At 37.1% G+C, this 27,028-nt stretch overlaps 1 protein-coding gene across 2 annotated transcripts in view; it reads left to right on the forward strand.

Moving 5' to 3' along the window:
- BANK1 (B cell scaffold protein with ankyrin repeats 1) overlaps positions 1 to 27,028 on the forward strand; it is a 163,365-nt gene that overhangs the window by 47,694 nt on the left and 88,643 nt on the right. For both annotated transcript variants that reach the window (XM_030020527.2, XM_041125592.1), the window contains exons 4-8: positions 1,632 to 1,780; positions 2,941 to 3,079; positions 5,101 to 5,243; positions 13,073 to 13,193; positions 26,140 to 26,336. In XM_030020527.2, the coding sequence (XP_029876387.2) occupies positions 1,632 to 1,780; positions 2,941 to 3,079; positions 5,101 to 5,243; positions 13,073 to 13,193; positions 26,140 to 26,336 (749 nt within the window). The remainder of the gene's footprint in view (positions 1 to 1,631; positions 1,781 to 2,940; positions 3,080 to 5,100; positions 5,244 to 13,072; positions 13,194 to 26,139; positions 26,337 to 27,028) is intronic.

The raw sequence follows: 27,028 nt of genomic DNA on the forward strand, positions 1-27,028 counted from the left end.
AATATAAGCAGGAGTAGGCTGGGAAGATTTTACTAGTTGGTGATGCACATTGAACCTGCCCTTTATTTTTGTCTTTTTCTGAGAACTCTCTAACAATCAAAGCACATCTCTGGAAAAAAAAAATTCTACATCAGACATAACATACCCATGTTTCTGCAATACATTCCCAGGCATAACTTCACTTGGCAGGCACATTTATTATAGAAGAAGTTTATTAAATCTATGCTTTCTTAAGCAAGGCAAGGTTGGTAAGGAAAGGGAACGTTCTGTATCAGACAAACTGGTACATATGGGGAAAATAAAGGCAAGCAAGAAGTGAGAAAACTTAATTGTGAATTACCAACACTGATGCTGAATGGAAAGAGATCTGTGCCACTTAGGAGCACTGTGTGGTTTGTGTCCCTCAGTCACTTTGGCACTTCTGGAAGAAACTCAAAATGGCTGTGGTACTTGTTTGAGCAAAGCCAAATTGCTAGTGTTCTGTATTCTGCCCATCACTAATTTATGTTAATATTCTACATCCATTTAAGAGGAAAAGATGTGCCTGAGAAGTTATTTGTGTCCTTGAATGTAATTGACTGTGAGTGTTCCATAATTTACAGTAATACAAGATACTGTTGATGTCTCTCAGGATATTTTCTCACCAGCCAGTCAAGATTTTTTAACTCTGAGCTGTTTGGAATGAAATCATTAATCTAACTAGGTGACTGCAATATGCTGGGTAATCCTGCATGATGAAGAGCTGCTGCAGTCCTTTGAGATGGGTGGCAAGAGCATTTTGTACAGGGTAATAGAGTGTCTGGAAAGGAGTAGTAATGATACAGCTGAGAAGTAGCAGGTGTGAAGAATAGCTTTTCTAAAACACGGGCTTAGTCAGAGCTCTGCAGATGCAGTTGTCAGTTCTTTTATATTTCCTCATTAAAATTCTGTGATTTGGTGAAAGAGTCACTATTGCTCTTGGGCCTTTACCGGTATAGCAAAACAGAAAAGAAACTAGTTGCATGCTATCTGTATGACTGGCATAGCATTTCCAAACCCAGAATATCCTACACAAAAAATGTATGCCTTCAGTCCATCATTTTGTCCATGAAGGAAGGCAAAGACCATGGAGCCTGTGTCAATGAAATCTGTGTCTACTGTCATGGTTACCTGGTCACAGGTATCTGCACTCACATAAATCCTTCCTGTAGACAGGTAGGCTGATGTTGTAAACGTGTAGCATGTCCTTGTTTACGTATAGGGGAAGAAGGAGTGGTAAAAATCCCAGTTTATCCCAGTATATGAGTTTGTTCTTCTGAGACTACAAAACTGGCTGATCTCTGTGACCTCATTGGCCACAACGATTTTGGTCTAAAGGCCATGTTCCTTTTGACTTTAGTAAGATGAAGCATAGAAGAAAAGCCTGTTCATGTAAATAAAGGCTGCAGGATCAGAACTTCAGAGGCAAGCTCTTTATCAAAGGGGGAAACCTCACCACATTGACATGAAAAGGAATTTTGCCAGACTTTCATGCAGCGCCCTTAATGTGACTCCAAATGCCATATGAGTAATATGTTGGAAACCACATCATTGCCATGTTTTGTTGATCTGGGATTATTAACCATGTCCTCATTCCACATTATTTATTTCAGATCACCAGACTAGCTCTGATGTTAACTTGTCAGATGTCAGGGGAGCATCAGAAAAAATGGACCTCAGTTTTAAAACAGAGGTACTTTCTGAAACATTAGAAACTAACGAGCAGTCGATATTGGTGCTTCCAGGAAGAATACCATGCGAGGTAAGGTTTTTCGATGTTAAAATCTTTGGGATAACAGTCAGCGTTCTCCTCTTCCTACCTCATTCATACTACAACAGTTTTGAGAACAAATAGCAGATAGGGGGCCAAAATGAGAGCGCACTGAGACTCCAATGAGATTTATTTTGCCTTTGTGTCACATCCACACTGCAGCCAAAAGATTTGCAAGTAAAATAGTTTTGAGACAGCCTCTGAGGGATTTTCTCTCTTAGAATTATTTGGCAGCTTGGGTAGAGATATTACTGTCACGTGGGCCTTGTAGTTTAGAGGGAGCATGTAGTCAGGCACTTCTTGAGAGATACAGAGTGTCTCTTGGCAAGAATTCATGATGGGTATATGGGTACATGCACATGTGCCCATACCACGAGTTACACAGCAAGCGCTTGTGTGAGCATATACCTTGTCTGATTTTAAATTAAATCAGAAATATTTGTACATACATAGCTGCATGCATATCCGATGGACACAATGTTCGTATGTGTTTGGTTTTAATCAGAGTTGCTGTGAGAAAAAATGTGAAAATGTAAACAGAGGAAGTGCAATATCTGGCACTGCATTCCTTTCTATAAGTGAGTGGTCACGGTCAGATATGGAGGCTGTGGTGTACATGGAATATCACGTATTTTGCTTGCTATCTGTCTTTCAAAGATGACTTGCATTATTTCATTGTTGAGATCAGTACAGTTCTAAGCCAGTAACATTCCCTCTGGTTCAGGAGGCAGTAGAGGGATATTGTCTCACATTATCTGCGGCTTCTGTCTTACTTTATTGCCAGTTCACTGTAAGAGTTTAAGTGAGTCTGAAGTATTTTAGGTTCTTCTTATTAGGCTGAATGTCATTCTTCTAGACTATAAAGTAGAATGGTCTTAGAAAATGTAACAATTCACCTACATATGCATTTAAAATACTGTTTTAAAATATTGTTAGGTAAGCTGAATTTAAAATACTAGCTTAATTGTATCATTTATGTCAGTAAAATACTAAAGGATAATACTGAGATAGCATCATGGTTTGGTATTATGATTTTTTTGTATCAAGCTGTTGGTAAAGGAACTTTCCTTCCAACTTCTGTTTTCATTTGCATTTTACACTCTCAGTATAATTTTCTGAAGGACTAATGGGAATTTATTTTAATTTTATAGAACCCTGGTGAAATATTCATTTTGCTGAAAGATGAAATAGATGATGAAACTTTAGAAATTGAATTCATAGCAGATAATCAACGAATTAGGACACAGCCAGCCTCTTGGAATAAGATGGTCAAGTATATGAAAGCCTTAGGTAAGAAAAACATTCTTTACCTTTAAGTAAACAGAAAATTTTGGACTCCCTTCACTTTTTCTGATAAGTAGTTTCACTTCCCACTATATTGTAGGTGTTTCCTATACATGGGTTTTGCACACAGAACATTAATACTGCAGAGAAGCAAGGCCTTATGATTTATGGGAAACTAGGTTCTATTAGATTGTTTTTGTGTGGTTAAATGGCAGGTGGCAGTCTTAAAATGTCATTGATGAGTCACAGATTAACATTCTTCAAAATCACTGCCATAAAACACAAAGCTAATATTCATTTCTTATTCCTCTATTACTAAAATGTTTCATTTTATATTTAACGCCATAAATTTGGTTATACTCCTCTCTATAATTCTTATTGACACAGGAAATAATTTCTTTTCTTTGTTCATGTCCATGCCATTTCTCTGTATCACTCAGCTCTGCTGGTTTCTAGTGTTTTTTACAACTGCTCCATCCTTAACTAGTTGCCAACAGTTTCAACTATATAACAACAGTTTCTCTTAGGAAATCTGTGCAGACTTAAGGGCCACACCTATCCCCACTCACTTGATGCAAGTTAAGAATTAAAAAATTTCTCACCTAAGTGTTCAGAGTGTAGCTTGCTACTGCACTGCATGCTTTGAATTCCCAAAGGAACTTACATAATATCTTATTCTAAAATAATTGCAATACAACATTAGATAGGAAGAAATATATGTATATAGGCTACAATATTCAACAGTGCCTTCTTGGAGCTATGTTTGGGTAATTTTGTGGCCTGATTTTCATCCTGAACACTGTCGTGAGACGATGGCCACATACGACCTGAGAGTTCTTTATCACTGTGGTGGTACAGAGAGGTTGTTTGTAGAGACCTGTTTGGGAAGTGCATCACCAACAGGAAACTTTAATCTCTAAATGGATTTTAGAGAAGGAAGCTGAAATCCTCCATCACAGATCTTAAAAGACTCTTCCAGAATTATTCTGTAAGAACATTGTTGATCACAGGAAGGTTTCTATAGAGGATGAAGAAATAAAATATGAACAGTAAATGAAACATTATGAAAAATTTGGCAGAGCTGCAGCCCAAGTTTAATTTTGTTTCTTATATCATTTGTATTTAACGCTTCTCTCTGTAGGCTTTTTTCTGTTTTAAAATCTGGAAAAGTTGGAAGTTTCGGAATACCGTTTTTTAATAAGGATCCAGCTGATCTGACCTTATAAGAATTTTTTTTTTTTTTTTAAAAAGCATTGGGCCAGTTTCCATTTAAGTGATTTAAGGTGATGTTCTATTCATTTAGTTTCTTTGGCCCTATTATTCTTCTCCATTTTCAGGGTTGCCCATTTTTATCACTCTTTTGTGGGTAGAGTTAGAATTTTAAGAATACCGTGCTAGTGCTGGTATGGTACAGCAGGATGCCTGCCACAATGAATACTAATGAATTATAAAATGTGCTCATAAAGAAGGCTCATGCTGCATACGCAGAGCAAGTCACACTTAAGTAACAGACTGTACAAATGCCTCTTTCCTTTGCTTTTACTAGGTAAACAACTGGAATGGAAGTAATTATACTGCAATTTCTGCAGCCTGGTTCAAATCCAATTTTGAGAATCTTGCCTGCAATTAAGAAAAATGTTTCAAAAGATGAATAGCAATTCCACTATTTGTAATAAATGAACTTTTCCTTAATTTGTAGGCATAAGGGAGCTGATTATAGGTCATCAGTGTATCAAAGGGAAGTTGGAAATTTGAAGCATACTGTTTTCATCTCCTTTCTAACATGAAGCAGTACAATAGCTTTGTTTTATACAGATTTACAGATATGTATTTTCTTTTGTCAGCTTTTTAATGTTAGTCTGAAAGACCTGGATAAAATACACTGAATCATCTGTGAAATGTAAATCCAGTTCATTGACTTTATGCATTTTCTGTGATACTTTCCTGTTCTTTTACTCATTCCCCAAGACCTCTGGTCTGGGACTGTACAATATTTTCAGCTGCTGTTCTGATTTGTGTTTTATAAGATTTTCCTGCTGGCCCTGTATATGTAAATGTCTACTGTGGGGGAGTCATTAAGACTACAGCGCAGATTGAGTACTATACTGCACTAGAGGAAATTGAGCAGATTTTTAAGAAAGTGGCTGACCCAATAGCTTTCACTTGTCAGGTAAGTTGACTTCTGCATTTTTAATAAAAAAAAAGTAGAATATAAGTGGCTATATGAGCTAAGAGATAATACACAAACTTTTGATTACACACTAATGAGTAATGGCTCAATAATAGGCTCAGGCTTCAAGACGTTGAGCTGTAAGCAAGTCAGGCGAGTGAAAACAAATTTTCTCTCTTTTTTTTTTTGTTTTTGTTTAGAGAGTGATATAAATATTCTTTGTGCTGTATATGCCCAATGAACAACATCCTGTGTTACAGAGGATGAAAATAATAAACAGTAGCAATGTCCCTCTCCATTTAAAGTGTTCTTTTTAGTATGTTCTAAAACCAATAGAACCAAGTAATCTTAAATCACATTGTATTTGGAGGATTATTATTCATTCACCAGTAAACAGGGTTTTTCTGGCATAGCTTGTATGGAAGACAGTAGGTTGCTATTCATATAGAGTCCATTTACAGCTGCTGAATTATCATTCATGTGGTTTGCTGGTTGCCATGCAGATTCTTTGCATATATTTAGAAGAATTCAGGTTTTGAGCTGGTTTTTAAATCAGCACAGCAGGCTACAGTGCTCTGCAGCATGTCCTTTGCCAATGGCACATACAAAATAATAAGAAAAGAAAGCATCTATTAAGAAAGGATGGAATCTCAAGTACCATTTTTTGAATGGTGGGTAGCCCAAGCAGACTTGTCATGATGTCTATATTGTAATTGCAAAGCCAGAACAAAAATAATAGTCTGTATTTCCAGTGCAGACAGTCTCATTTTCCTGTGACAAATCTACCTTATCTACAACCTAAGGCATTACACTCATAACGAAAGGATTAATAAAAAATGATGTATTGCATTATTAGTGTTCTATTAAAGATGGGGGTAGATTCCTTCCAAGTACAAGTCACTTCTGTTCTAAGAAAACAGGCTGTTGCACAAGAAAAATGTGCAGCTCTAAGTACAAGTGCATTCTTAAAATCATTACAGTATCCATCATTCTTTAGCCTGTATTTTGAAGGACATCAAAGTAAGCTTCTAACAGGTTTGATTTAAAACTTTATGCATAAGAAGTGTGTCATAATTATTAAAATAATTATAATTAACATGGTAACCTAGATACCTACAACACACCTGGTATTTCCACTGGAGAATTATTTGTGTTATTCAGGAGTTTGACCCTTCATTTAACCAGTGTGACTGATATTTACTAAGACACATGCAATTCAATTTATATTCAAATGCAAAAATAATTTTGTGCAGAACAGTAGTGTACACCAGGAAATACAGCTGAAGTGTATGAATATCAGGTGTGTGTAACAATTTCCTCACCTTTACTCATCTGGATAATAAGCAAGCATTTAAATGAGGAGACACTGTTTGCCTGCTCTTAATTTTATTGTTTTGGCAACTGAAAAATTAATGCAGAGAAAATTTTTATAATCTGGTAGGTTTTAGAGTCCACACAATATCATAGCTGCTCTGTGGGAAAGTATATTAATTCTTTTGTAAGTGTACATATGTGTTGGAAGATTTGTCATCATATTTAATGATACCAGCTGGGCCACAGAGTGAGATACACTGACTAGTTAGGTAGCTAAACTATTTCCACAAAGTTTTAAAATACTTTAAGGTCTCATGTAAACCTGATTTAATGGCAATAAGATACATCATAAAGATGCAATTTACAGTACATGATTTAACTTAATCTTTAAAAATATGTCCACACAAGGAAAAACAGAACAAACTTGATACTAATTAGAATTCCCATCAAGTAGCAGGAGTAGTAGTAACTTTTATTTAACCAGGATAATTAAAACCTTTGAGACTATCAGCTTATTTGCAAAAGTATCCTGGGGCAACAGTGGTTTATCTACGCAAAGAAACAATCAAACACAATGGAAAACAAAATTAAAATAAAGTAGAAAAGCTTACAGTAATTATTGATCAAAGCAATATCACTGGTTCAAAGAAAAGTTCAAGATTTTCACAAATGCTTGCAATCTGAGAAGTATCTCTGTATTAAAATTCTGTGATGAAAGCAAATTGCTACAGTAATGCATGCCAAAGACACAATGCTTTGGTAAAATGCTTTCATTGTATTGTATATTGAGTTGCCAACCCTTCCAGCTACTTCAAGATGCTATAGTCCTTAAGATTATTGTCCCCTTCTCCACTTTGTCCCCCAGTAAAGCCTAACAGATAAACAAAACCCCACAAATAGGCTTACAGCTATCCATGCCTTTTACTGATGGTCAGGTCAGTTCATGTATCTTAGTGGGAGACCAACAAAGTATGGTACTCCTGCATTTATGAATTCTTCTTTTTAGAGAGGAATTAAAACTAACACTAACCATATTTTAGATTAAATGTATTCTAAGATTTTTACAAATCTTTTTTTTTGATGAAATTATTTGCCACAGCTGATAGATTGTAATTTTCTATGTTCCATATTTGTCTGAATTTAAAAAGCATTTACCAACATTAGCAAGACATTTTAAACAACCAAATAAATATTTAAAATGTAAGGAAATAAACAGTAAAAAATGAAATAAGTTTCTTGCATAAGTTTTGAAAGAAAAAATCTATGATTTCATAGTAAAGTAGGAAGAGTTGGGATCATAATAACTGAATCATAATGCTGAATGAACTTGCTCTCAGAATATATGAGGGTGGGCGTTGGCTAAAGGCCATAAATTTTTTTGTTCTCTCACTTACATATAATTCTACATTAAAGAAACTCTCTAAGGGAGTTTGTGTTCTTACAGTAACCTGGTGTACAGACTGATTTTAAGGTTCTTATAATTCATAATTAAACTTTTTCATATTTTGTTTTTTACTTTTCATCAACTTCTCATTTCAACATTCTGCTGGATTTACGTGCTATATTGATTTTTCTCTCAGACTTTCTACCAAATGCAACTATTGATTCAATTATTTGCTGTTAGGGTTTCCTGGTACAGATTTCTTAGGTTTTCAAAAAAAATTGAAACTAAGGTCATATCCTTATTACTGAAATTGGTAGGTTCGTGTTAGTTTGAGTCACTTAGAATACCTAGAGATATTCAGGAAGTCTTTATGACAAACTTTGGTTGAATAATACTCCTGTTATTCTGAGAGACTTGGTATCTTAAATGATGTTTTTATCATAGTTATCAAAGAGGATTCCAGTTACAGTGTATATTGAAAAAGAAGAATGAAAATAAACTGCAGCCTTTTCTATGAAAACTTGTAAGAAACAGCTATATGACATATATGGTGATATTATGTATGCGCCTTTACCTGATCCCCAGAGATACTTCCTTTGAAACTGTTTTCAATATTTCAATCTTGTAAACTATGTCAGCAGCTGTTATTTTAAAATGTTTGTTTCTTTTCCTCTAAGTATTAAATCTTTCCATATTCTATCACTGGCTAAAATTGTCAGAAATACCTAAGTGATTTTTAAGCCTAGCCCATTGTCTCTGGCAGAAGTAACCTAGATATTGAAGTGCATATGAAGTAGTGTCTGATATGTAAGAACTACTGCAGAAGTTCATCTTTATGTAAACGTGACCTTGTTAGTACTGCTAAAGCCAGTGAGAAATATGTTAATTTACTGGCTGGGTATGCTGTGTTTCAGTGACAAACATTTTCAGGGCTTTGTTAGCAGTTATTAAAGAATGTAGATCATCTCATTCACAAAAGTAGCAAAATAATGTGCTTGGTCGTCGTCTTTTTCAAGGATATTTTTGGAAGCCCGGGAGTGATGGTCAACACTTGGGGCTTCTCTGTTGTTCACAGCTGTGTCCTGTTGCTCTGAAAAGGGGGCAAGGGAAGTGAGGTAGTGCCTACACCTGGGAAGGTGGTACTGGGCAAGGACAGGCTGGTGGTGATGAGCTCTGGGGCAGGTAGTAGCACTTGCAGAAGGACCAAGATGGAAGAGCGGAGTAGAGAGCAGCTGGCTATGCTTCAGACAGCATGGAAAGAATTGCCTACAAACTCACTGGCTTGATTCCGAGTGGCTCCTGGAAAGAAGAGCTTGCCTGCAAGGACACAGGGAGAAAGTAATGCTTTTATTTCTTTTCTGTCATGTTTTAAATCTTTATTCAGATAAAGTGTGGGCTTTCTCAAATTCCTGACTGGCTTAGTGTTCCCTTGCAGTGTGCCTAACTTTAAATACAGTTTTAATTCTGTTGGCTTTGGTGAAGCTTCAGCATGAACTTTAGGCATGTAGCGTTGTTGGGATTTCTTGGGAAGATTTCATGGGCCTGTAGAGACCTGGGTAGGTGTTGTGGTTAAACCCCAGCCAGCAACTAAGACCGACACAGCCACTTGCTCACTCCCCCCCCCCGGTGGGTTGGGGGAGAGAATCAGAAGGGTAAAAGTGAGAAAACTCATGCATTGAGATAAAGACAGTTTAATAGGTAAAGCAAAAGCCGCGCATGCAAGCAAAGCGAAACAAGGAATTCATCCACCACTTCCCATCAGGAGGCAGGTATTCAGCCATCTCCAGGAAAGCAGAGCTCCATCACGCAGACCAGTTACTTGGGAAGACAAATGCCATCACTCCAAACATCCCCCCCTTCCTTCCTTCTTCTTCCCCCAGCTTTATCTGCTGAGCACAATGTCATATGGTCTGGGATATCCCTTTGGTCAGTTGGGGTCAGCTGTCCCAGCTGTGTCCCCTCCCAACTTCGTGTGCCCCCCCAGCCTCCTCACTGGTGGGGTGGGGTGAGAAGCAGAAAAGGCCTTGGCTCTGGGTAAGCACTGCTTACTGCTCAGCAGTAACAAAAACATCCCTGTGTTATCAACACTGTTTCCAGCACAAATCCAAAGCAGAGCCCCATACTAGCTACCATGAAGAACTTTATCCCAGCCCAAACCAGCATGGTAGGGTACATCAAAATATGTAAATGCAGCATACTTAGAGTCTGTAAGTGCTCTGGAGCAGGACTGGGCAATAAAGTAAAAGTTTCTAAACTGAATTCCTTCTTGGGGGAGGTGACCTTTATGGTGGTATGGAGCTGGATAGTGCAGAGTGGTCCTATTGCTACTTCTGTTTCACTGTTATTTCTGCTGTTATTGTCACATAAGTACTGAAACAGGCCCTCCTGTATGTGAGATAAAAGACATTGATATAGAATTTTTTTTTTTAATAACTAAACTAGATTTTCCTACTGTGTCTTTGTTGTAGTGTAGCAGAACAAAGCTACTTGTTATGGTTTAGTTAACAAGATAGCTTGTTAAATCATTGCTTGAGCCTTCAGATTTTAAATCTGTGGAATAAGAGAAAAAAAATTGAGGTGGAAAGCTTGAAACAAATTGCACTGATAACTCTGTATAAGAAGTGTATTGTGCCTGACTTGGAAATGATAGAAATGGATAGGCTGGTTGTCAGAAGGCAGGCCTGTTAAAAGCATGAGAAATTTAGCTCTAATTTAATCTGTTCCCTTTGGGAGATCAGATAGTCTAATTTCTGCCTGTAAAAACTGAGCGAGCCTGACGTGGTTAAGCCATGCAACTGTTTATGGCCTTGACAATTTTGCTGCAAGTTCCTGAAGTTGCTTGCTTTTCTCATTTCAAGAACTTGCTCCATCTCAGATGATGAAACCTTGTTTTCTGACTGTGAAACATTGTTTTATCCCATGTAAATTTTGTTGTCTGAGTGCAAAGTAAGAGCTATAGGCCCTTAAGTACTCTTCCCCCAGACTTCTGCCTGAATAAAGGGTAGAAAGAAGGGTTCCTGCCACAATCCAAATTAAAAAGCAGAGGAGCTTTGTAGGCAAGATTACCCTGACTGCTTGCTGAAAAGAGACTGTGGGGTGTTTATTTGGCTTTGATATAGAAGACAGCCTGAAATGAATTCTGTCTGAAATTGCTTGTTGGGCATTTCAGGACTGATGATAAAAGGCAGGTTGTGTTGGGATGGTTTTTGTTTGTTTGTTCGTTTTCTTTTGAACAGAGAGGGCTAGATAGGTAGCAAAATGTGTAAGGCGTGTCCCTGCCGTTTTAAATGGAAATTAAAAATATTACTTCAGGTTTAGTTTGTCTAGAAGCCCACCTATATGTTCATTCTCTATATAGTGGAATTTCTGCTATACAGTCACTTCAGTGAATACCGGTGGTTTTGACCCTCTTCACGGTACAGTATCTTCATATACACTCATCTGAGCTAGTTCCTGTGTTGTTATTTATTTTTGTTCTACTTTAGACTGAACTCTATTAAGGTTGTATCAATGGTGATACAATATCTAAGAAGACCTTCTTGGAATAAGAGAGAATCGTATGGTTTCCTAACTGAATTTTAATATTATTCCTCTTAATAATTTTTAAACAGAACGTGGTTATTCATGTTAAGGGTGGGGGGTGATAGATGTTTGGGAGGTTTTGCATGTCCTTTCTCAATTCACACTGTAAGTCTGGTACTCAAGTTACCTCTTTATTCTAGAAGAAGCCTTAAAGATTTTTTTTCTAGGCAGAGTCTTTTTTTTTTTTTAATGCTTATTGCTTTGGTTATGGTGGACTAAGTTATGTATTCATAATTATTGAATAACAAATACAGAGAATGTAATGTGACAGTACAGAAGGGGTGAATTATGGAAAGAAATAGGTCACAAGTTACTAAATATAGTGGGTTTTATGTATTATAATCAATATTGGAAGGGCCAGTATTAATTATGGGAAAAATAATCATATTTTATTATTTGTAGCTGCCTACCTGCACAAACTTGTCTTCTAATTCTGGGTAGGACTCAGATGAAATTTATATCCTGCCTGTGTACTCAACATTTTCTGATCATATCACACTTATTTTCTTACTCACTTTTAACAGCCTCAGGAATTAAACTTCATGTTTCATCAGTAGACCCCTCTGTCCTTTTCTCCTCAGCATGTCAGTCACAGAGTTTCTTTTTAAGTTTATATGCTAAGTGTGTCTGTAGATATTCCCTGTTAATGAGCCCAGAATTGTCTTGACCAGAAACAGTTCAGCTATGGGAAGGCAAACTTTAACACAGGGCTGCTGACAGAGTGCAGTGCTCCTCCTGAGCACTTCTCTGCTGTGGCTGAGCTCCTTCTGGTGCAGCCCAGACTGGGCTAGTGCCATAGTACTTGGTGTAAAACATGCATACTGTTCAAATCTTTGTAGTCATGCTTCTCCTGTCACACCAAGCAAAGAAACAATTATGGTAACCTTGAGAGTCATTAGGAATAGATCTTGGCCTTCTGTCCAGAAAGAGGCAATCAAAAAAAGATCTCATAGCAGTCAGTGAGGATTTCCCTTGTCTAAAGACTATGTATTTAGTAGGAAGCTAATCTAACTGGTTGCTATCAGTTTTTTAATCTGTCAGCAATGTTATGCCTTTGCTGATGGAACTGAAGCTGTTTCCTACCTAGCAAAATACGTGAACTTAATGTAAAGGTTTTGGGTAACAGAGAGCTGCTGTAGTCTTTAAACTCATCCTGAATTACTGCTGTAGTAAGACCTTGGATTTATTGGCACCTCACATCTGTCAGAACAGTTCCTGGTTATTACACTGCATTGTAGCTAAATTGAGAGTTGATAAACACAAATCTTCCTGCCCTTACCCTTCATCCAGAAGTTTTTAGTCATGGCTGAACTTCCTAAGTTATAATACCTGGTTTTCTTCAATTGGATCATGTTATCATGATCCTTCTATATTAGAATATCTCTTCTGTAGCTTTCAAAAACTGTGCTGCTCTTACTAAGAGTGAGTTTGTAGTAATACAGTTTTGAGTGATTTGATTCACCACCACTCTGAGGATAAAGTTAAAAATACATATGCAACAAATGCCCTAATGTTTTTTTCTAATTTTTTTCTTTTTTCTTTTAAACAGGCTTTTAAATTTTCTTCTGTAGAGAAGCTGGACAATGTTCTGACTTTGTTATTGAAAAGCAAAATATCTGCTTATGAATTCAGCCCATTCCAAAGTGAAGAAGAGCACCATCAACAAGCTAGTGAGTCACTTCTTGTATGCATTTATTTTTATTACTGATGCTATGGTTATTACTTATAAATGTTAATAAGACAATCTTTAAGTATTTAAAGCCACTAGTGAAATGGAGGAATCCACAATAAAGACAACATAACCAGGAAAAACGGGAAAAAGAGTTCTGTAAATCATTACCTCATGACTCAGTACTATGTATTTATACTTGTCTGGATGTTTGATCAGCTTTGGATTAAGTGCAAATTGACAGCTTTACAGCTGAGCAAATTTATACTTATGGAGAAAACAGGCAATAAGAGACATGAGGAGATGCCTGTACATTATATATTTTTTACTAATTGTTCTTTCGCAATACAATTTAAACTTCACTTTTTCAAAGTTTGGTGCTATAAAAAGAAAATCAGAAAGATTTCTCTATCTGAAGAGAATGGATGGCTTTTGAATTTAGAACAGCACTAAACTTCTCCATTCGCTTTAGTACCTATGCACTTAATAGTTTCCAGTACTTCTGTCCGAAAGATAATTATATTATTTTTAATTTAAAAAAAGAAAAGGCATCCTAGTGAGTTAAAATAGGATGTGTCTATAAAGTAGACACACTATATGCACAATTCAGTAGTATATCAACAGAAGCTGCTGTTTAGTAGCAAATGGAGTGTCCAGGTTGAATTCATTAACCACTTATTAAGGATTCAAACTGGTTTGTAATAAACCAAAAGTGTGATTATTTAGCTTGTGTTTTGAAAGCATCATTATGGTGTTGCTTCAGATGCGTGCTGGACTTCAGCTTTTCTAAGAAACTTTGGGGGAAGAACAGAAGCCAAGAAAATGTGTTTCCCTTCTGAAATACATAAAATTTGGTTTTGAGTCTTTGAGTTGTTGCCTGACTCCTGTTTTGTGTACCCGGACTGTGGTTTTGAGAGAAAATAAGCTCACTACAATCAAGTACAACATAATACTTACTTCTCATGACCAAATATAGCAAGTTTTGAAGGTAGCTCTACTGTGATCACTATCATGCTTCCTTTCCTTTTCAGTAAGGTTTCTTTGATTATGGAATTCACCCCTCTGTACTAGATAAACATGATTCCACTTGTATTCTAAAAATGAGCTTAAACGTGAGTCTAGGTTAGTGGAAGCAAACAGTAGGGTGTTAAGTGAGGCACCTGTCCTTGACATTTTCCTGTGCAAGACTGCAGGATAGAGGTGTATAGGACATATTAAAGAGTCATTCCTGATGTGAAACGTTAGTTCTGATGAACAAAAGATTTTCTGCTTCTCTAGTAACCAGTTAGATCTGGGCACATTTTTGAATATTGAGAATAACACTTACCAACCTGCAATCCCTTCCCAAAAGGCATGTGTGGTTCAAGAGCAAGTTGACTGCTTGTGAGCTTGAGCCAAGTAGTGACCTTCTTAAAATGAACTGGTTTGATGTACAGCATAACAAGAAAGTACAAAGTTAGATGCCTAGATTTTTCATGAAAGAAAGATGTGGTTGCAGAGCTGGAAGTGCTCAGCATGTGGGAGGCCTACGCTCTGATCCCCCTTCTGCCTGAAAGGTATGTAAACCCATGTCTTTGACTCGCTATAAGAGCATCTGAAACAGGCATTAGACACATCAAATCTAACAGAGGACTAGCATCTCCTTGTTCAGCCATTTTTATAGCATTTTATTCCAAGCACCATTTCTTCTTCCGAAGACAAAATGTCAAAGAATGAAAACTAATTAAATACTTTTGGGAAGGAAATGAAGCTATCAGAAGAAAAGCTCTTTAGCACTGAGATGAGTTATTCTTGTATCTCTGAACAGGCAGATGAATCAGCCCTAATTTCGTGATTCCTGTATGTGCTGCCTTTCCCTAGTGGTCAAAATAGGCTAACTTATGCCAGAAATCTAGTTGTGTGTTTCCAGGGTGAACACAGACACTTTGCACTGAGACATACTTGGTTGAAATAGAGGCATGTCAATAAGTCAGAATACAGATATACTTTTAACTTCTCGGTGACTACCTGTATGTGATTCTATAGGATTCCTGCCCACTTCCAAACTTTGCTTCAAAGCTATTGAACTCAATAAAGCCTCTGATTAGTCTTGGTATCAAATGCTTAGTTCATAAAGCTTTGAATATGTGATTTTCCTCCGAAAGCAGGAGTGAGTTTTTTGTGCATCTGGCATCTAGTGGACTGTCCTCAATCTTCTGGCTTTCCAGTCTGGGTGTAATAGCTCTAGCTTGATAATAACAGCTTTACCCAAAGGTAGATGCAGTCCTTGAAAGCTAGATGCTTTGAAAGTAAAGATGCACTCCTTTCAACCTAAACACTAAAAAAAGTTTAAATCTTTTTAAAACTTATCCTTTGGAGACTGTTTCATGACTCCAGTCAATGGCATGACTACAGGAGGTCAATCTTGCAGCATGGGGCATAGCTAAGAGAAACCTTTCTCTGTATGGTTTTACCTTGGTGCTTTTTTTAAAATCCATAGCTAGCACATCAGGGTACAGCTGATAAATTGCTGTACTTGAGAGTTCCCAATAAGAACTCAAAATGAGCAAATAATGAAGAACTCATGATTAACTTTATTGTATAACTAATGAATTGTATGGTTTGACTTCTCACAAAGTGTACAGCTGTGTGATTAAAAACTTAGAAATGTAAAACTAAGTATAAAGTCTAATAGGAAAAATGCACGTGATGTAATCAAACAAAAATGCAATGTGATGCTTGCCTATATTAACAATGGTTTAGATCAAGACATCACCAGATGCATGATGCTTATGTAATTTTTTAAGAGCCATTCCCTTCCGCAGAATGGCCATTTAACAATTTTTTAGTATGATGAATGCAGTACTTGCAAGAGGTCGGTGTCTAGGCTGGCAAAGTCAAGATAGATGGCAAAGGTGCAAAAGGTCAACTCTGATACCATCGTACTTTCAATGCATCTATTACAAACATCTGAATAACCCTCTCAGCTAGCACTTCTTTGTTTGATTCACTCTTCAACGTGTAGTTTCAGATTGCCTAATTTAAGGCAACCTTATAACTGTCTATTTTGTACGCAGAATCTCCGTCGGAAATGCAGTTTCATCATTCTAGGTGATAAGAATGAAAGTATGTACATGATATTACTATAGCTCTCACTGTGTGTTTCCTATCATGTACATACGTGATCATACTTATAGCGTTTTTTTCTTGCAAACCCTGAGGCTGTTTACTTGTCTTTCAGTTTCCATTTATTCAAATTAAGTTTGAGACTTTGAGCACTTGATGACAGGCCTTATGTGTAGTTCCTTGTTTAATATGGTCTTTTCTGAATGACTGATCTGTTATACATAGTCTATTATATCAGTATAACCAGGTCTCATAAATGACAGGTGATTACCTGTCTCTATACTAACATATGTATATGCAAGTATGCCTATAAGATGTGCTTAGGGTAGAATCATCCATTGTTATTTCCCTGGGGTAGACTCAACTAGAATATTTTCAGTATTCCTATTTCTTTTAAATACTAATAAAAAAAAGCAAGATGTCGTGATGAACTTACTATGTTACCATAATATCTAACAGAACAACTTTACCTGCTTAGGATAGGTATATCACTGGATATAATGATTTCTGATAATGGATGTTTTTCAAAAGATGCCATGGATCACAAATATATGATCTGGAAATTTGAATCTCTTGCCATCTAAGCAAGGAGAATTGTTTGAACAGCACATCAGACTTTGAGAAGTTGCTTGCAGTATGAAAACCTTGGGCTATAGCCTTGCAAGCACTTCAACATGTATGTAATATTCTTTCTCTATGGGATCTCGCTTGTTGGACTACACGCAGGAAGATTACAACTCTGCCTAAGTGGAGGCAATGATAACGCTGTATCTTTACTTGTTATTTGACCTCCCTCTAAGTTTGTCAGTATTATTCAAAAGAAATTGTTTTATAAAAGGCAGCAACTTGAAATGGTAAAAATAGAAATAGAAAAAAATAGAGATTTTTTTACAAACTATAGTTTCCAATGATAGCCATTGGAATGTATTTTGCCATGCATAAGATGAGTTTCAGTTGCTTGCTTTTGATGAAGTATCCTATAGTATTAGTTACTGTAGTAACCAAAAAGTAAATCAGGAGTCTCTACCAGCAAAATAGTGTTGGAATTGCTGTATATGTAAAAGCTTCTCAGAAATAAAGTGCACACTTCAGACCTGAACTGTGCCTTTTTTTAACGGCTCTTTTTGTTGTTGTATGATACATTTTAGGTAGTTCTAAAGAAGATAAAAGTATCTGAACGGTGTCAAAATATATTTAGGGTTATACATGGATATTACCTACTGTCAGTACAGAAGAATTAAGATAAAGACTTTTATTCAGCTTATCAAGGGGAAGAATGTTTTAGTAATGAGTGATATTTAAAAAGATTATCCTGCAGTCTCTGAATGGGAATACTGGAAGCCCAATCAGGTGAGAAAGCTGAACGCAGACTGAATAGAAGCCACTGGAAAAACATTGTGTTTAACAACAGCATTAACTGCAAGAGCCAAGGCATGTCTGGGATTTTTAGTGGTGGTGTCCTCCATCCCTTGTGGAAACATGTAACTAAAGCTGGGGGTACTGTCCTGAATATTGTACATTCTGTACCAAACTGATTTCAGGGTACCTTGTATGTATATTATTCCTTTATATTCTGATAATAGAATCCAGTCAAAACATACTAACAAATCCAAACTCTTACTTAAAAACTTTTCTTGAGCTTGGGAAGCTCTGATTTTGCTCTTGAATCCTCAGGTTTGGGAATCCTTGGTGCATTGATTCCTGTCCAAGAGATGGCAATTTACTTGAGGAAAACATGTTTCTTTTTCCACTATTAATGAATTTTCCTTTTTTTACAAGTTATCTGTTACTATTTCTCTGATTAAACTCAAACACTGAAGCTTATGAAAAGTCCTGAATTTACTCTTTTTGTAGAAAGTACTGCTTTTTGTCCGCTAACAGTGCTAGCAACGTAACAAGTCCTATCCTGATTTCTGTAATTCTTTTTTTCAAGCTGAAACATCTATCCCAAAAGAAGAAACAGAGTCTGGGTTCTCCGCTGCTAGCGAAACAATGGGAGAAAAGATAGACTGGGGGCAGAAGAAACAGATGGGGCTTTAAGTATTTCTTTGGTTTAATTGATATTGACACTGTAGAAGTCATTTTTAAGTGTCTATTTAAATTGCTAAAAAAAAAGTAATGTCATGTATCAATAATTTGGGAAACAAAAGAAGGATGTCTTACAAGATCTAGAGAAATATCACTGTAGGCTGTTCTGTTTGCTTACTGCAGTTTTATGAAAATTCCTGCAGGCTAAGACAGTGCTACAATACAGTAATATTAGATTTTATGCTCTGTTTTATAGCCGAGGTGTTCCAGAATGCTCTGCAGAGGAGAGTAGAGAAGGTATTGTGGCAGGACAAAGCATACAAAACAGCAATTCCCTCTTAACCTTGTGTATGTCAACTAAAGCTTTAATTAAAAGCAAGCATTGGCCTCAAAGTTAGTTGAAAGTTGAAGAAGCCATCTTAATGCCCTTAAAAATATGTCACTTGGGCACTTTCTCTCTAATATTTCCTTCCCACTTATGATCACCAGCTAACTAGTTCTTAGTGTAGGTGTCAAACAGCAGCAGCTTTTTTCTGTTAAAATTCTTCATTAAAGGACTGCTACTGAGTAAAAGCTGTTCACTTCTAGTTACCCTAATAACTACTACTTTTGTTCAGTTGTATATATTTAGCTGAAATGTATCAGTTGTTCCAGTTTCACAGCTGATAAAAGTTCCAGCAATTTTCCCCAATTCAGTGTGACAAACTTCCAAGTTCAAGAATGGTATTTTCTGCCTGAAGCAATTGTGCTTTCAAATAATTACAGTCTCTTGCTACTGTATATAATACAAAACTTCAGTTAAAGCAGTTAAACACAGTATGGTGGAAATTTCTTGACAGTAGAATATCTAATTTGTGTTAAGAGCTCACTGAATTTTGTGAATTGGCAATTAAGTGAACAGGTTTTTTTTAAAAAAAAAAACCAAACACACATAGATCTTGCAGTGGGTTATTCTTACTTGGTTATTTTGACAATGGTACCCTTAGTTGTCATTAACTTTTGCTGTAGAACCTGGAGGAAAGAGATAACTTTTATTCACCTTTATCAGGTGACTTGGGAGGGATTTAAACAGCTAGTGGTGCCACTTTTCAGAATGAGGGCAAAAAGAAAGACCAGTAGGCTTCAATCGTCTCTTTTGAGGTCATTAACCTTCCTATATTTTCTAATTAATTAAGTACGTATTTAGGGGAGGAATTTCTGAGAGGTCAAGTCGAACAACATCTTCTTCCCCTCACTGCATGGGTGGCAAAGCCATTAGCTTATACAGAGTAGAGAACAACTACTGGTACCACAGCTGCATACAGAAATGGGCATTGAAATGTTACTGAGGTTGCTGAAGGAACAGCAGCCATTTGAGCTCTTGGTATAGCATTTGCCAAGAGAGTGATTGTACCAGGGTGGCCTCAAGTAGTGCAGTAGTTCAGAGTTTTCTATCAGCAAGATTTGGAATGTTTGGCCCTTGAAGATTGCATCCTACTTTGTGTAAGTGCAGGGGGTTGCCAGTTGTGTTGCCTGAAGCGGCTTTGCAAATCAGAGTGTTAAAAGCTGTCTTAAATTGGTGGAGCTCAGTATGGTCATCTCATGGTCCTCACGATAACTTTTTGCCTTGTGTCACAACTTGATGGTACCAGGCTTCTGTTTCATGGACAGAAGAAATTAAATCCGTCCCTTAGAGCCACTCAATAAAGCCTTTGCATGCATCTGCTCTAATGGGCAACCGATCCTGCACGACACTGAAACAAGATGTGGACGTCTTCCCTTTCTGAGAGTAAGGCTGGTGATGCTGTAGTGACTGAAGATGACATGAGGTTAGTGCATGCAGATTGAGGGCTTGCTTATTTTCTGTTATCAACATACCACCATATATCAATACCTGGAAAAGATGTAGTTATGAGGCATTTAGTGCATGGAGGGGCAAGGTGACAAGTCAGGGGTTCCTAATCGCAGCTGGTGATCCACATAACTAAAGGAAAAACAGTGCACATCTGTCCTTCTTGAACCTGAAGACACTGTAATGGTCCAAAAGTGTTGTGATAATTAAATGAAATGGAATTTCAAAGCCCAGGACCAATAGACAAAACCACATACCTGCTTTCCCCACAAGTTTCTGGTGTTTGTGTGACTCCCTCCCTCCACACTACATGGTATGTATGAACCGTCTGTGGGAGTAGCTGGTACAGTTTGATGTCTGAAAGTGTTCATGGCTGACTGGAATGCAGAAACAGCAGTCGTGGCTGTAAGCTTTATCCTCCTATGTTGTTTGTTGCTGAATCTCTAACTGCAGCAGCAACTGGATCACTCTCATGCCTAGCATTAATTCCTCGAGGGGAAAGGAAAGGAAGTCTGAACAGAGCTTTCTCTGCTTCTAATCCCAACCTTATTAGTGCCCAGCCTAGGCTGGAGATGGAATATTATCGTGGCCAAAAGAAAGCAGCTGAAGTCCAAAGTAAGGTACTGGGAAGAGTATGATGTGGTTCAGCAGTGTTTGGATTCCTTAAAGGAAGAGTCTCCCCAGGTGGTCTCTTGAGTTAGAAGCCTGTATTTCTTGTCAACACAAGAGTTTTTGGTTGCTCGTTTGGGAGTAGGGACACCTGGCTGAGGAGAGCACAATGGTGTGTTTTGTTAGCTGAGATCACCAGCTTAGGGTGGTAGGAATTATGTGACAGGAGCCAGCTATTTTCAGACAGCTCTTCTCACTTAATGCATGTGTAGAAGCCACGTGTGTGCTCATCTGATGTACGTTTTTTCTAGAAAGCGTCCGTGTAACCACCCTACTGTATGAGGCCTGTGTAGTTCAGATTTCTTTGCGCAAGAGAATGGGTCTTTGGGTTCTGATTATTTTGAGCAGAGTAGAAGCACCAAGAAGTTCAGTAATGTCTGAACGGAAGGACTTGAAACTTTTCAATGTGGCTGTATATTGTGTTTTATGATCATGTCCACTACTATATATTGTGTTGCATGGCCTGGCAAAAATCCAGTGTTTTGTCAATACTGTATTTTGCTAAATCTTTGCTGGGAAGAAGAGTGCATTCATACAGTTATGTTACTAAAAAGGAACTGTGTTTAATTTCATGGCTAAATAAATCCGGTCATAGAGAGCGCAAACTATGTGTTTAGCAATACAAAATATTTCAGGCAGCCAATTTTACTCTGTTTTACTTGTAATAACAGTATACCAATAATGGTATAAATGTGATGATTTTTTTTTTCACCGAGAGCATTCAATTCCTGTGAAAATTGCCATTATGCCATCATTTTTTGTACTACTACAAGACTTTAAATTCAAGGGTCAGTTATTCATTTATTTATAGATAATAAAGCCATATTTATTATAGAAGTGGTTTTTACCATAGTACTTAAATTTATCTGTAACAATAGATGTTGCAGAGAGAGCTGTCAAATGAAATTAGGAGATACGTTACAATAATTTTGTAATCCCAATGCAATTTATGTTACTTGTCCTCTCTGGACTTGGGGTCTTTTAATAGCGCTCTTGTCTGTTGCACCAGTTTTAAGCATGGAGTGGAAGTTCATACTGTGAATGTCATTTGAATTACTCTGTGAACAGAACTTTCTCTTTTATGCTTGTTTTTGAAGTGGATGCCATGAAAAGATAAAAAAGATAAAATTATTTATAATGACTGTCAGTAGATTTATGTCTCCAGCAAGATTTGTATCCTGGAATTAACACTTCAATAATTAAGTTCAGTCTTGAGATTTAACACAGTCCCAAGAAAAATAATATAATCCTTGTAGCTTCTTTGTTCAGAGAAGTAACAGTAGTGCTAGCATTGATGCTTGTTTAAAATTAACCTTTCTGGAAATTGCCTTTCATTCTAAGATCTCATTGGATCTTGTACAAAAAGAAAATCCCTCTGCTATTAAATAAAAATAGTCCTGCTTGTATCTGCATATATGTATGGAATTTTGTTGCATTGTTGCACAAAGTTGCTGACTGATAGGTTGGTATGTAGCAATAGCACTATGCTCGATGGCTTCTTCACATAACTAGAAGCAACATTTTGAGGTTGTATGATTTTTATAACAAAGCTCATGTAGCCCAAATAGTCATGAAGGTGTACAGGTCAGATTTATTTGAATACTCGTTCTCAAAATAAGAAACAAATGAGACTATTTTTATGTCCTGTTCTTAGTGAAAGTGCTTTAATATTGTTGATGTGGTGTTAAAAACATTTGTTTCACTTATGTCTTTTTTGAGTATTATGTAAAAGATCTCACTACCAGTGCTGCTGCTAAAGTTTTCATACCTGAAGACAGCCTTTTTTTGTGCTTACTGCAAGGAATAATATAAAAAAAAGTTTGTTTTAGGAAATTGATTTATTGATTTTTACCATCCTCCATGGCTGGCTGAGGTATTTCATTTGTTAATGATGTAGTCTCCTCTAACGTTTAAAGTATGTAAGTGTAGCAGTCCTGCTTGAATATCAAACCTAGCTAGGGAGGAGTTGAGTGGTGACCAGAAAAAACAGCTCAACTGCAAAGGAGCTGAAGGGATTTTGGAGCTGGTTTGGGGACACCTCTGTTTTCTGTTACTTTGAAAACTCAGATATAAGCCTAGACCAAGCTTATGAGTATCAATGACTCTTTTTCTCTTTATATTGGTGAAGAAATCATAGCATCCAGTCCATTGGTAATACAGACTTGATTCCCCTTTCAGATTTGTAACCAGTTGTTTCAGGTTTCATTAGCATGAGTGGAAATTCTTTTAGAGCACGTTATTAATATGTTGTTAGGCTCTTTTTACGGACTATATTTGACCTTCTAGAGTGTGCTAACAGGATGCAGACTATTGCTTAGGTTCATGTAATTTGCTCTTTAAAATAACTGCCCAACACCTATTTCATTGCTGGTCATCTCAAAAAAAAAAAAAAAAAAAAAAAAGGCAAAAGATAGAAGCATTAAGAAAAGCAATTTGATGATGATTTGTGGATGTTTTTTGAAATATTAGCTTGGACTTGGACTCTTTTTTTTATGTTTAAGAGAATCCTGTGTAATGTGTAAAAGTACACTTAGCTTTGATGCTGTCATCCCAGCCTTAAAATTACTTGCACATGTTTTTACTGCTCATGTGACAGCTCCTTAAGTTGGTATATATTTGCCTCAGTCTGTGGGGGGATTGGTTTTTTGCAGTTTGCAGATTTTTTTTGCAGTTAGCAAAGTACGGACAAAAATAAGAAGTCAAATGGCTATAGTCTGGGGTAACAGTTCTTCTAATTACAGAATGAAATCCAGTTTGTGGAACTTCATTTAAGAAGTTGAGCAATATGGAGTAAAGAAGTTGTGCAGGACCTACTTCTCTCAAAAACCCTAGCTGCTATACAGTTTTAAGAATGCCTATTGTAACTCTAAGGATTTTAAAGCACACTGCGATTACAAAGGAATTTAAGCTAAAACACATACCCTTGTTGACAGAAGCTCAGCCTGCCAAGGCTTCTAAAATAAGTGACTTGATTTACACAGGTGCTGTGTATTTATAGTTTCTTGGTTGGATTTTTGGCTGCCTGGTGGAAATGAAAGTCAGGCAACACTCAATTTGTTTAAAAATCAAATTAGGGTTGTTAATGTGACTTTCAACTAAAATGTAGCCCATTCAAATACCTTGTGTCAAAACAATATTGGAGTGGGATGGTGGTGGAATATTCTTTGTCCAAAATGCAATCAGTTGTCCTAACAATTTGTCTGGTCAATCAGTACTTAGCTATGCCTATTCCAAGAACTGTTCTTGTTCCTTGAATCCTTATATCTAATGGTGGAGTAGGGTTTTACTCTGTCCCATATTAACATGCCTGTAGGACAACTGATGACTGGGATATAAAAGAGAATTCAAGAAAGCTAGAAGAAACCATGCAGATTCCCAAGCTGTAGTCCTGGCTGGGAGACACGTGGAAAGAGACAGTCTGGAATTGAAGCAATCATGAAGTTATAGCAAAAATGGGCAGGTTGAGCACAAAGAAATTACCAGGACTAACTGGTATTCATTAAGACCTCTGAGGAAATTTAAAAGTAAAATAGCTGGATTTCTGGACAGTAGTGTGCAATTTTTCAGTTCTGTAGTACTAGAAGGTGTAACTGTGATGCCAAAACCCAGTTTCTCTGGGGACCTTGAGAACTAGAAGCAGGTTACTGTGGTGTCTCTACCAGACAAATTAATAGCAATTGTAATAAAATAAATTTGCTGTAATGTGAAGTCTTGCTCTATAGATTTCTTGTAGTTTTTTGTAAGAGTCAGCAAACCTGATCAAGTCAGTAATTGATTGGGCATGGATGAGTAACTGGCCAAAACCAGGAGGCAGACAGTTGGAAAAAACTTATGCTAGTGATACAAAGTATTCAGGGTAGTAAGGAGGAGGTCTAATTGGGGGAAAAAAATGGGAGAAAAGCCTCATGAGATTTAGTAATTAAGCAGTAAAATGTCAGATGATATTCATTGTAGGTAAAAACAAAGTGATGCAAGTAGAAAAAGCAGTCCTATGTTGCCATACAAAATGAGAGGCTTTGAGCAGGCTGTTAGCACTGAGGAGTAAGACCACACAGTTCCATGATAACATCAACTTGTTGCTAGGCAGCAGATGAAAAAGCAAATGAAATACTAGGAATTATTAGAAAAGGAATAGAGAACAAAACAGGATATAATTATGACAACACATAGATTACATGGCTCACCCACAAGTTGAGTATCATGTGCAGCTCTTCTGTCATCTCAAAATAGTTGCATGAAAGCTGGAAAAGGTTCAAAAAAGAGCAGTGGGGGTGATGGAGTTTATTCTTTAGAAGGCACGATTAAGTAGACTGGAGCTCTTCAAGAAAGAAATTCTGGGATTGAGTAAATCACTAGAAGTGCAGAGTGGGCAGACAGGGATGGAGAATAAGATGAATTAGGTACTATCAATTGAACCAAGCAGGAGCCAGGTTCAGAACAAACTAGAGGAAGCACTTCTTCAAGTAGTGGGTAGTAAAGACACTGCCAAAAGACCCTGAGGGTGCAGAAAGTTGATGGTGCCTGGGGCAGGCTGGATGCGTACTTGGAAAAGAGATACACTGCATGCTGATACATAGGCAAATCACTACACAACAAACCACAAGTGATTAGAAAGTAGAGTATGAAGGCAGAGGGAAGTATTGTTTATACTTGATCTCTTTGTTTGTTTGTTTTGTTGTTGTATGTAACTTGTGGCCACTCATAGAGTGAGAATACAGGACTATGCTGAAATGATCAACTGACTTCAGTTTAGCTTTGTCCCAGTCCTCCAAGGTGAAAAATAAAGTCTGTGATAGAAATTAATATCATGCTGTTTCAGATACATTAATCTTTAAATTCTCTGATTTTTCATTACAGGGATAAGCAAATTCTTGCAAGTCTCTGGTAGTCATGTGAATTTTCAGAAATATCTTTTAATATGAAAACATAGCACCATAAACCTATAAAAATGTCACAAATTAAAAATATTCCTAAAGCATTAAATAATATACACCTAAGCAAAAGCATGTCTTGGCTGTAGAATTTTCTTCCCCTTGCAAGAAAACTTATTTCTCAATAGCACGAAAGTGCTTTAAAATCCCTCTGTCAGAAAAAAATGAGATTTCTCAGTTAAGCTAAAGGGCTCCTTCATTAAAATATGTATGTGAATTGTAAAACTGTTAGAGGAATTGTTCTTTGGATGCCAATTCTGTATTGGCAGTTTGATAACTGTGATTCCATAGCACTAATATTCAAAGGGCTTTTGTAAAAGAAGGTGGAAAGTGTTCTATAAAAGCAAAACTGTTCTTTATGAAAACTTTGTTTCCATATACAGATAGCCATTTGGAAGAATTTCCTACTCTCCTTCACTGTGCAGCCAGATTTGGATTAAAGAACCTTGCAACATTTCTACTCAATTGTCCTGAGGCCACGCAGGCTTGCAAAATAGCCAACAAATACGGAGATGATCCAGCCAGTATTGCTGAGAAGCATGGGCACAGGGAACTAAGAAAATTAATCAAAGAATTGTCAGTAAGTCCATATGCTTTTTCATATGTCATCTATAACCAGGGGACTATGGTGTTATACTACTGAGATCACATAGTATCACTTCAAGCCTAATATGTTATAGTTCTGTCTGAAAATATTATTACAGTCCTCCTTTCTCAGAAAGAGGAGCCAAAATGGGGTATAGCCACTTTCTTTGTGCACTGTTGTAATGGAGATCAGAGGGTTTGGGGTGCTTGAATTTTAGGCATGTAATGGAAGGAGAACAGTGAATCAGAAGTACCTCATGTGGCCTAGCTAGATTGGTGTTTTCAGTGCCCAAACAATGGTTATATTGTAAGTAGTCTAGACCAACCATCTAGAGTAGGAGATAAAGACTTCTTTAAAAGTCACTTTAAAGGTGACTCTGAACTTTCTTAGTATTGCCACTCTTCAGCATTCAACAAAGAGTGGTTGCCCTGCCTTGACTGTCCACTCCACTGTGAACGAAGGCTAAATTTTACCACCCTTTGTTAGATGGATGTATTGGTTTTGTGTGGCAAGGTTTTGGTAGCGGGGGGGGGTTACAGGGGTGGCTTCTGTAAGAAGTTGCTGGAAGCTTCCCCTGCGTTCGAGAGAGAGAGCCAATACCAGCCGGCTCCAAGACGGACCCGCCGCCGGCCAAGGCCGAGCCAATCAGTGATAGTGGTAACGCCTCTGTGATAACATTTTTAAGA

The sequence above is a fragment of the Aquila chrysaetos genome, chromosome 1, assembly GCF_900496995.4.
Source record: "Aquila chrysaetos chrysaetos chromosome 1, bAquChr1.4, whole genome shotgun sequence".
Classification (NCBI taxonomy): Eukaryota; Metazoa; Chordata; class Aves; order Accipitriformes; family Accipitridae; genus Aquila; species Aquila chrysaetos.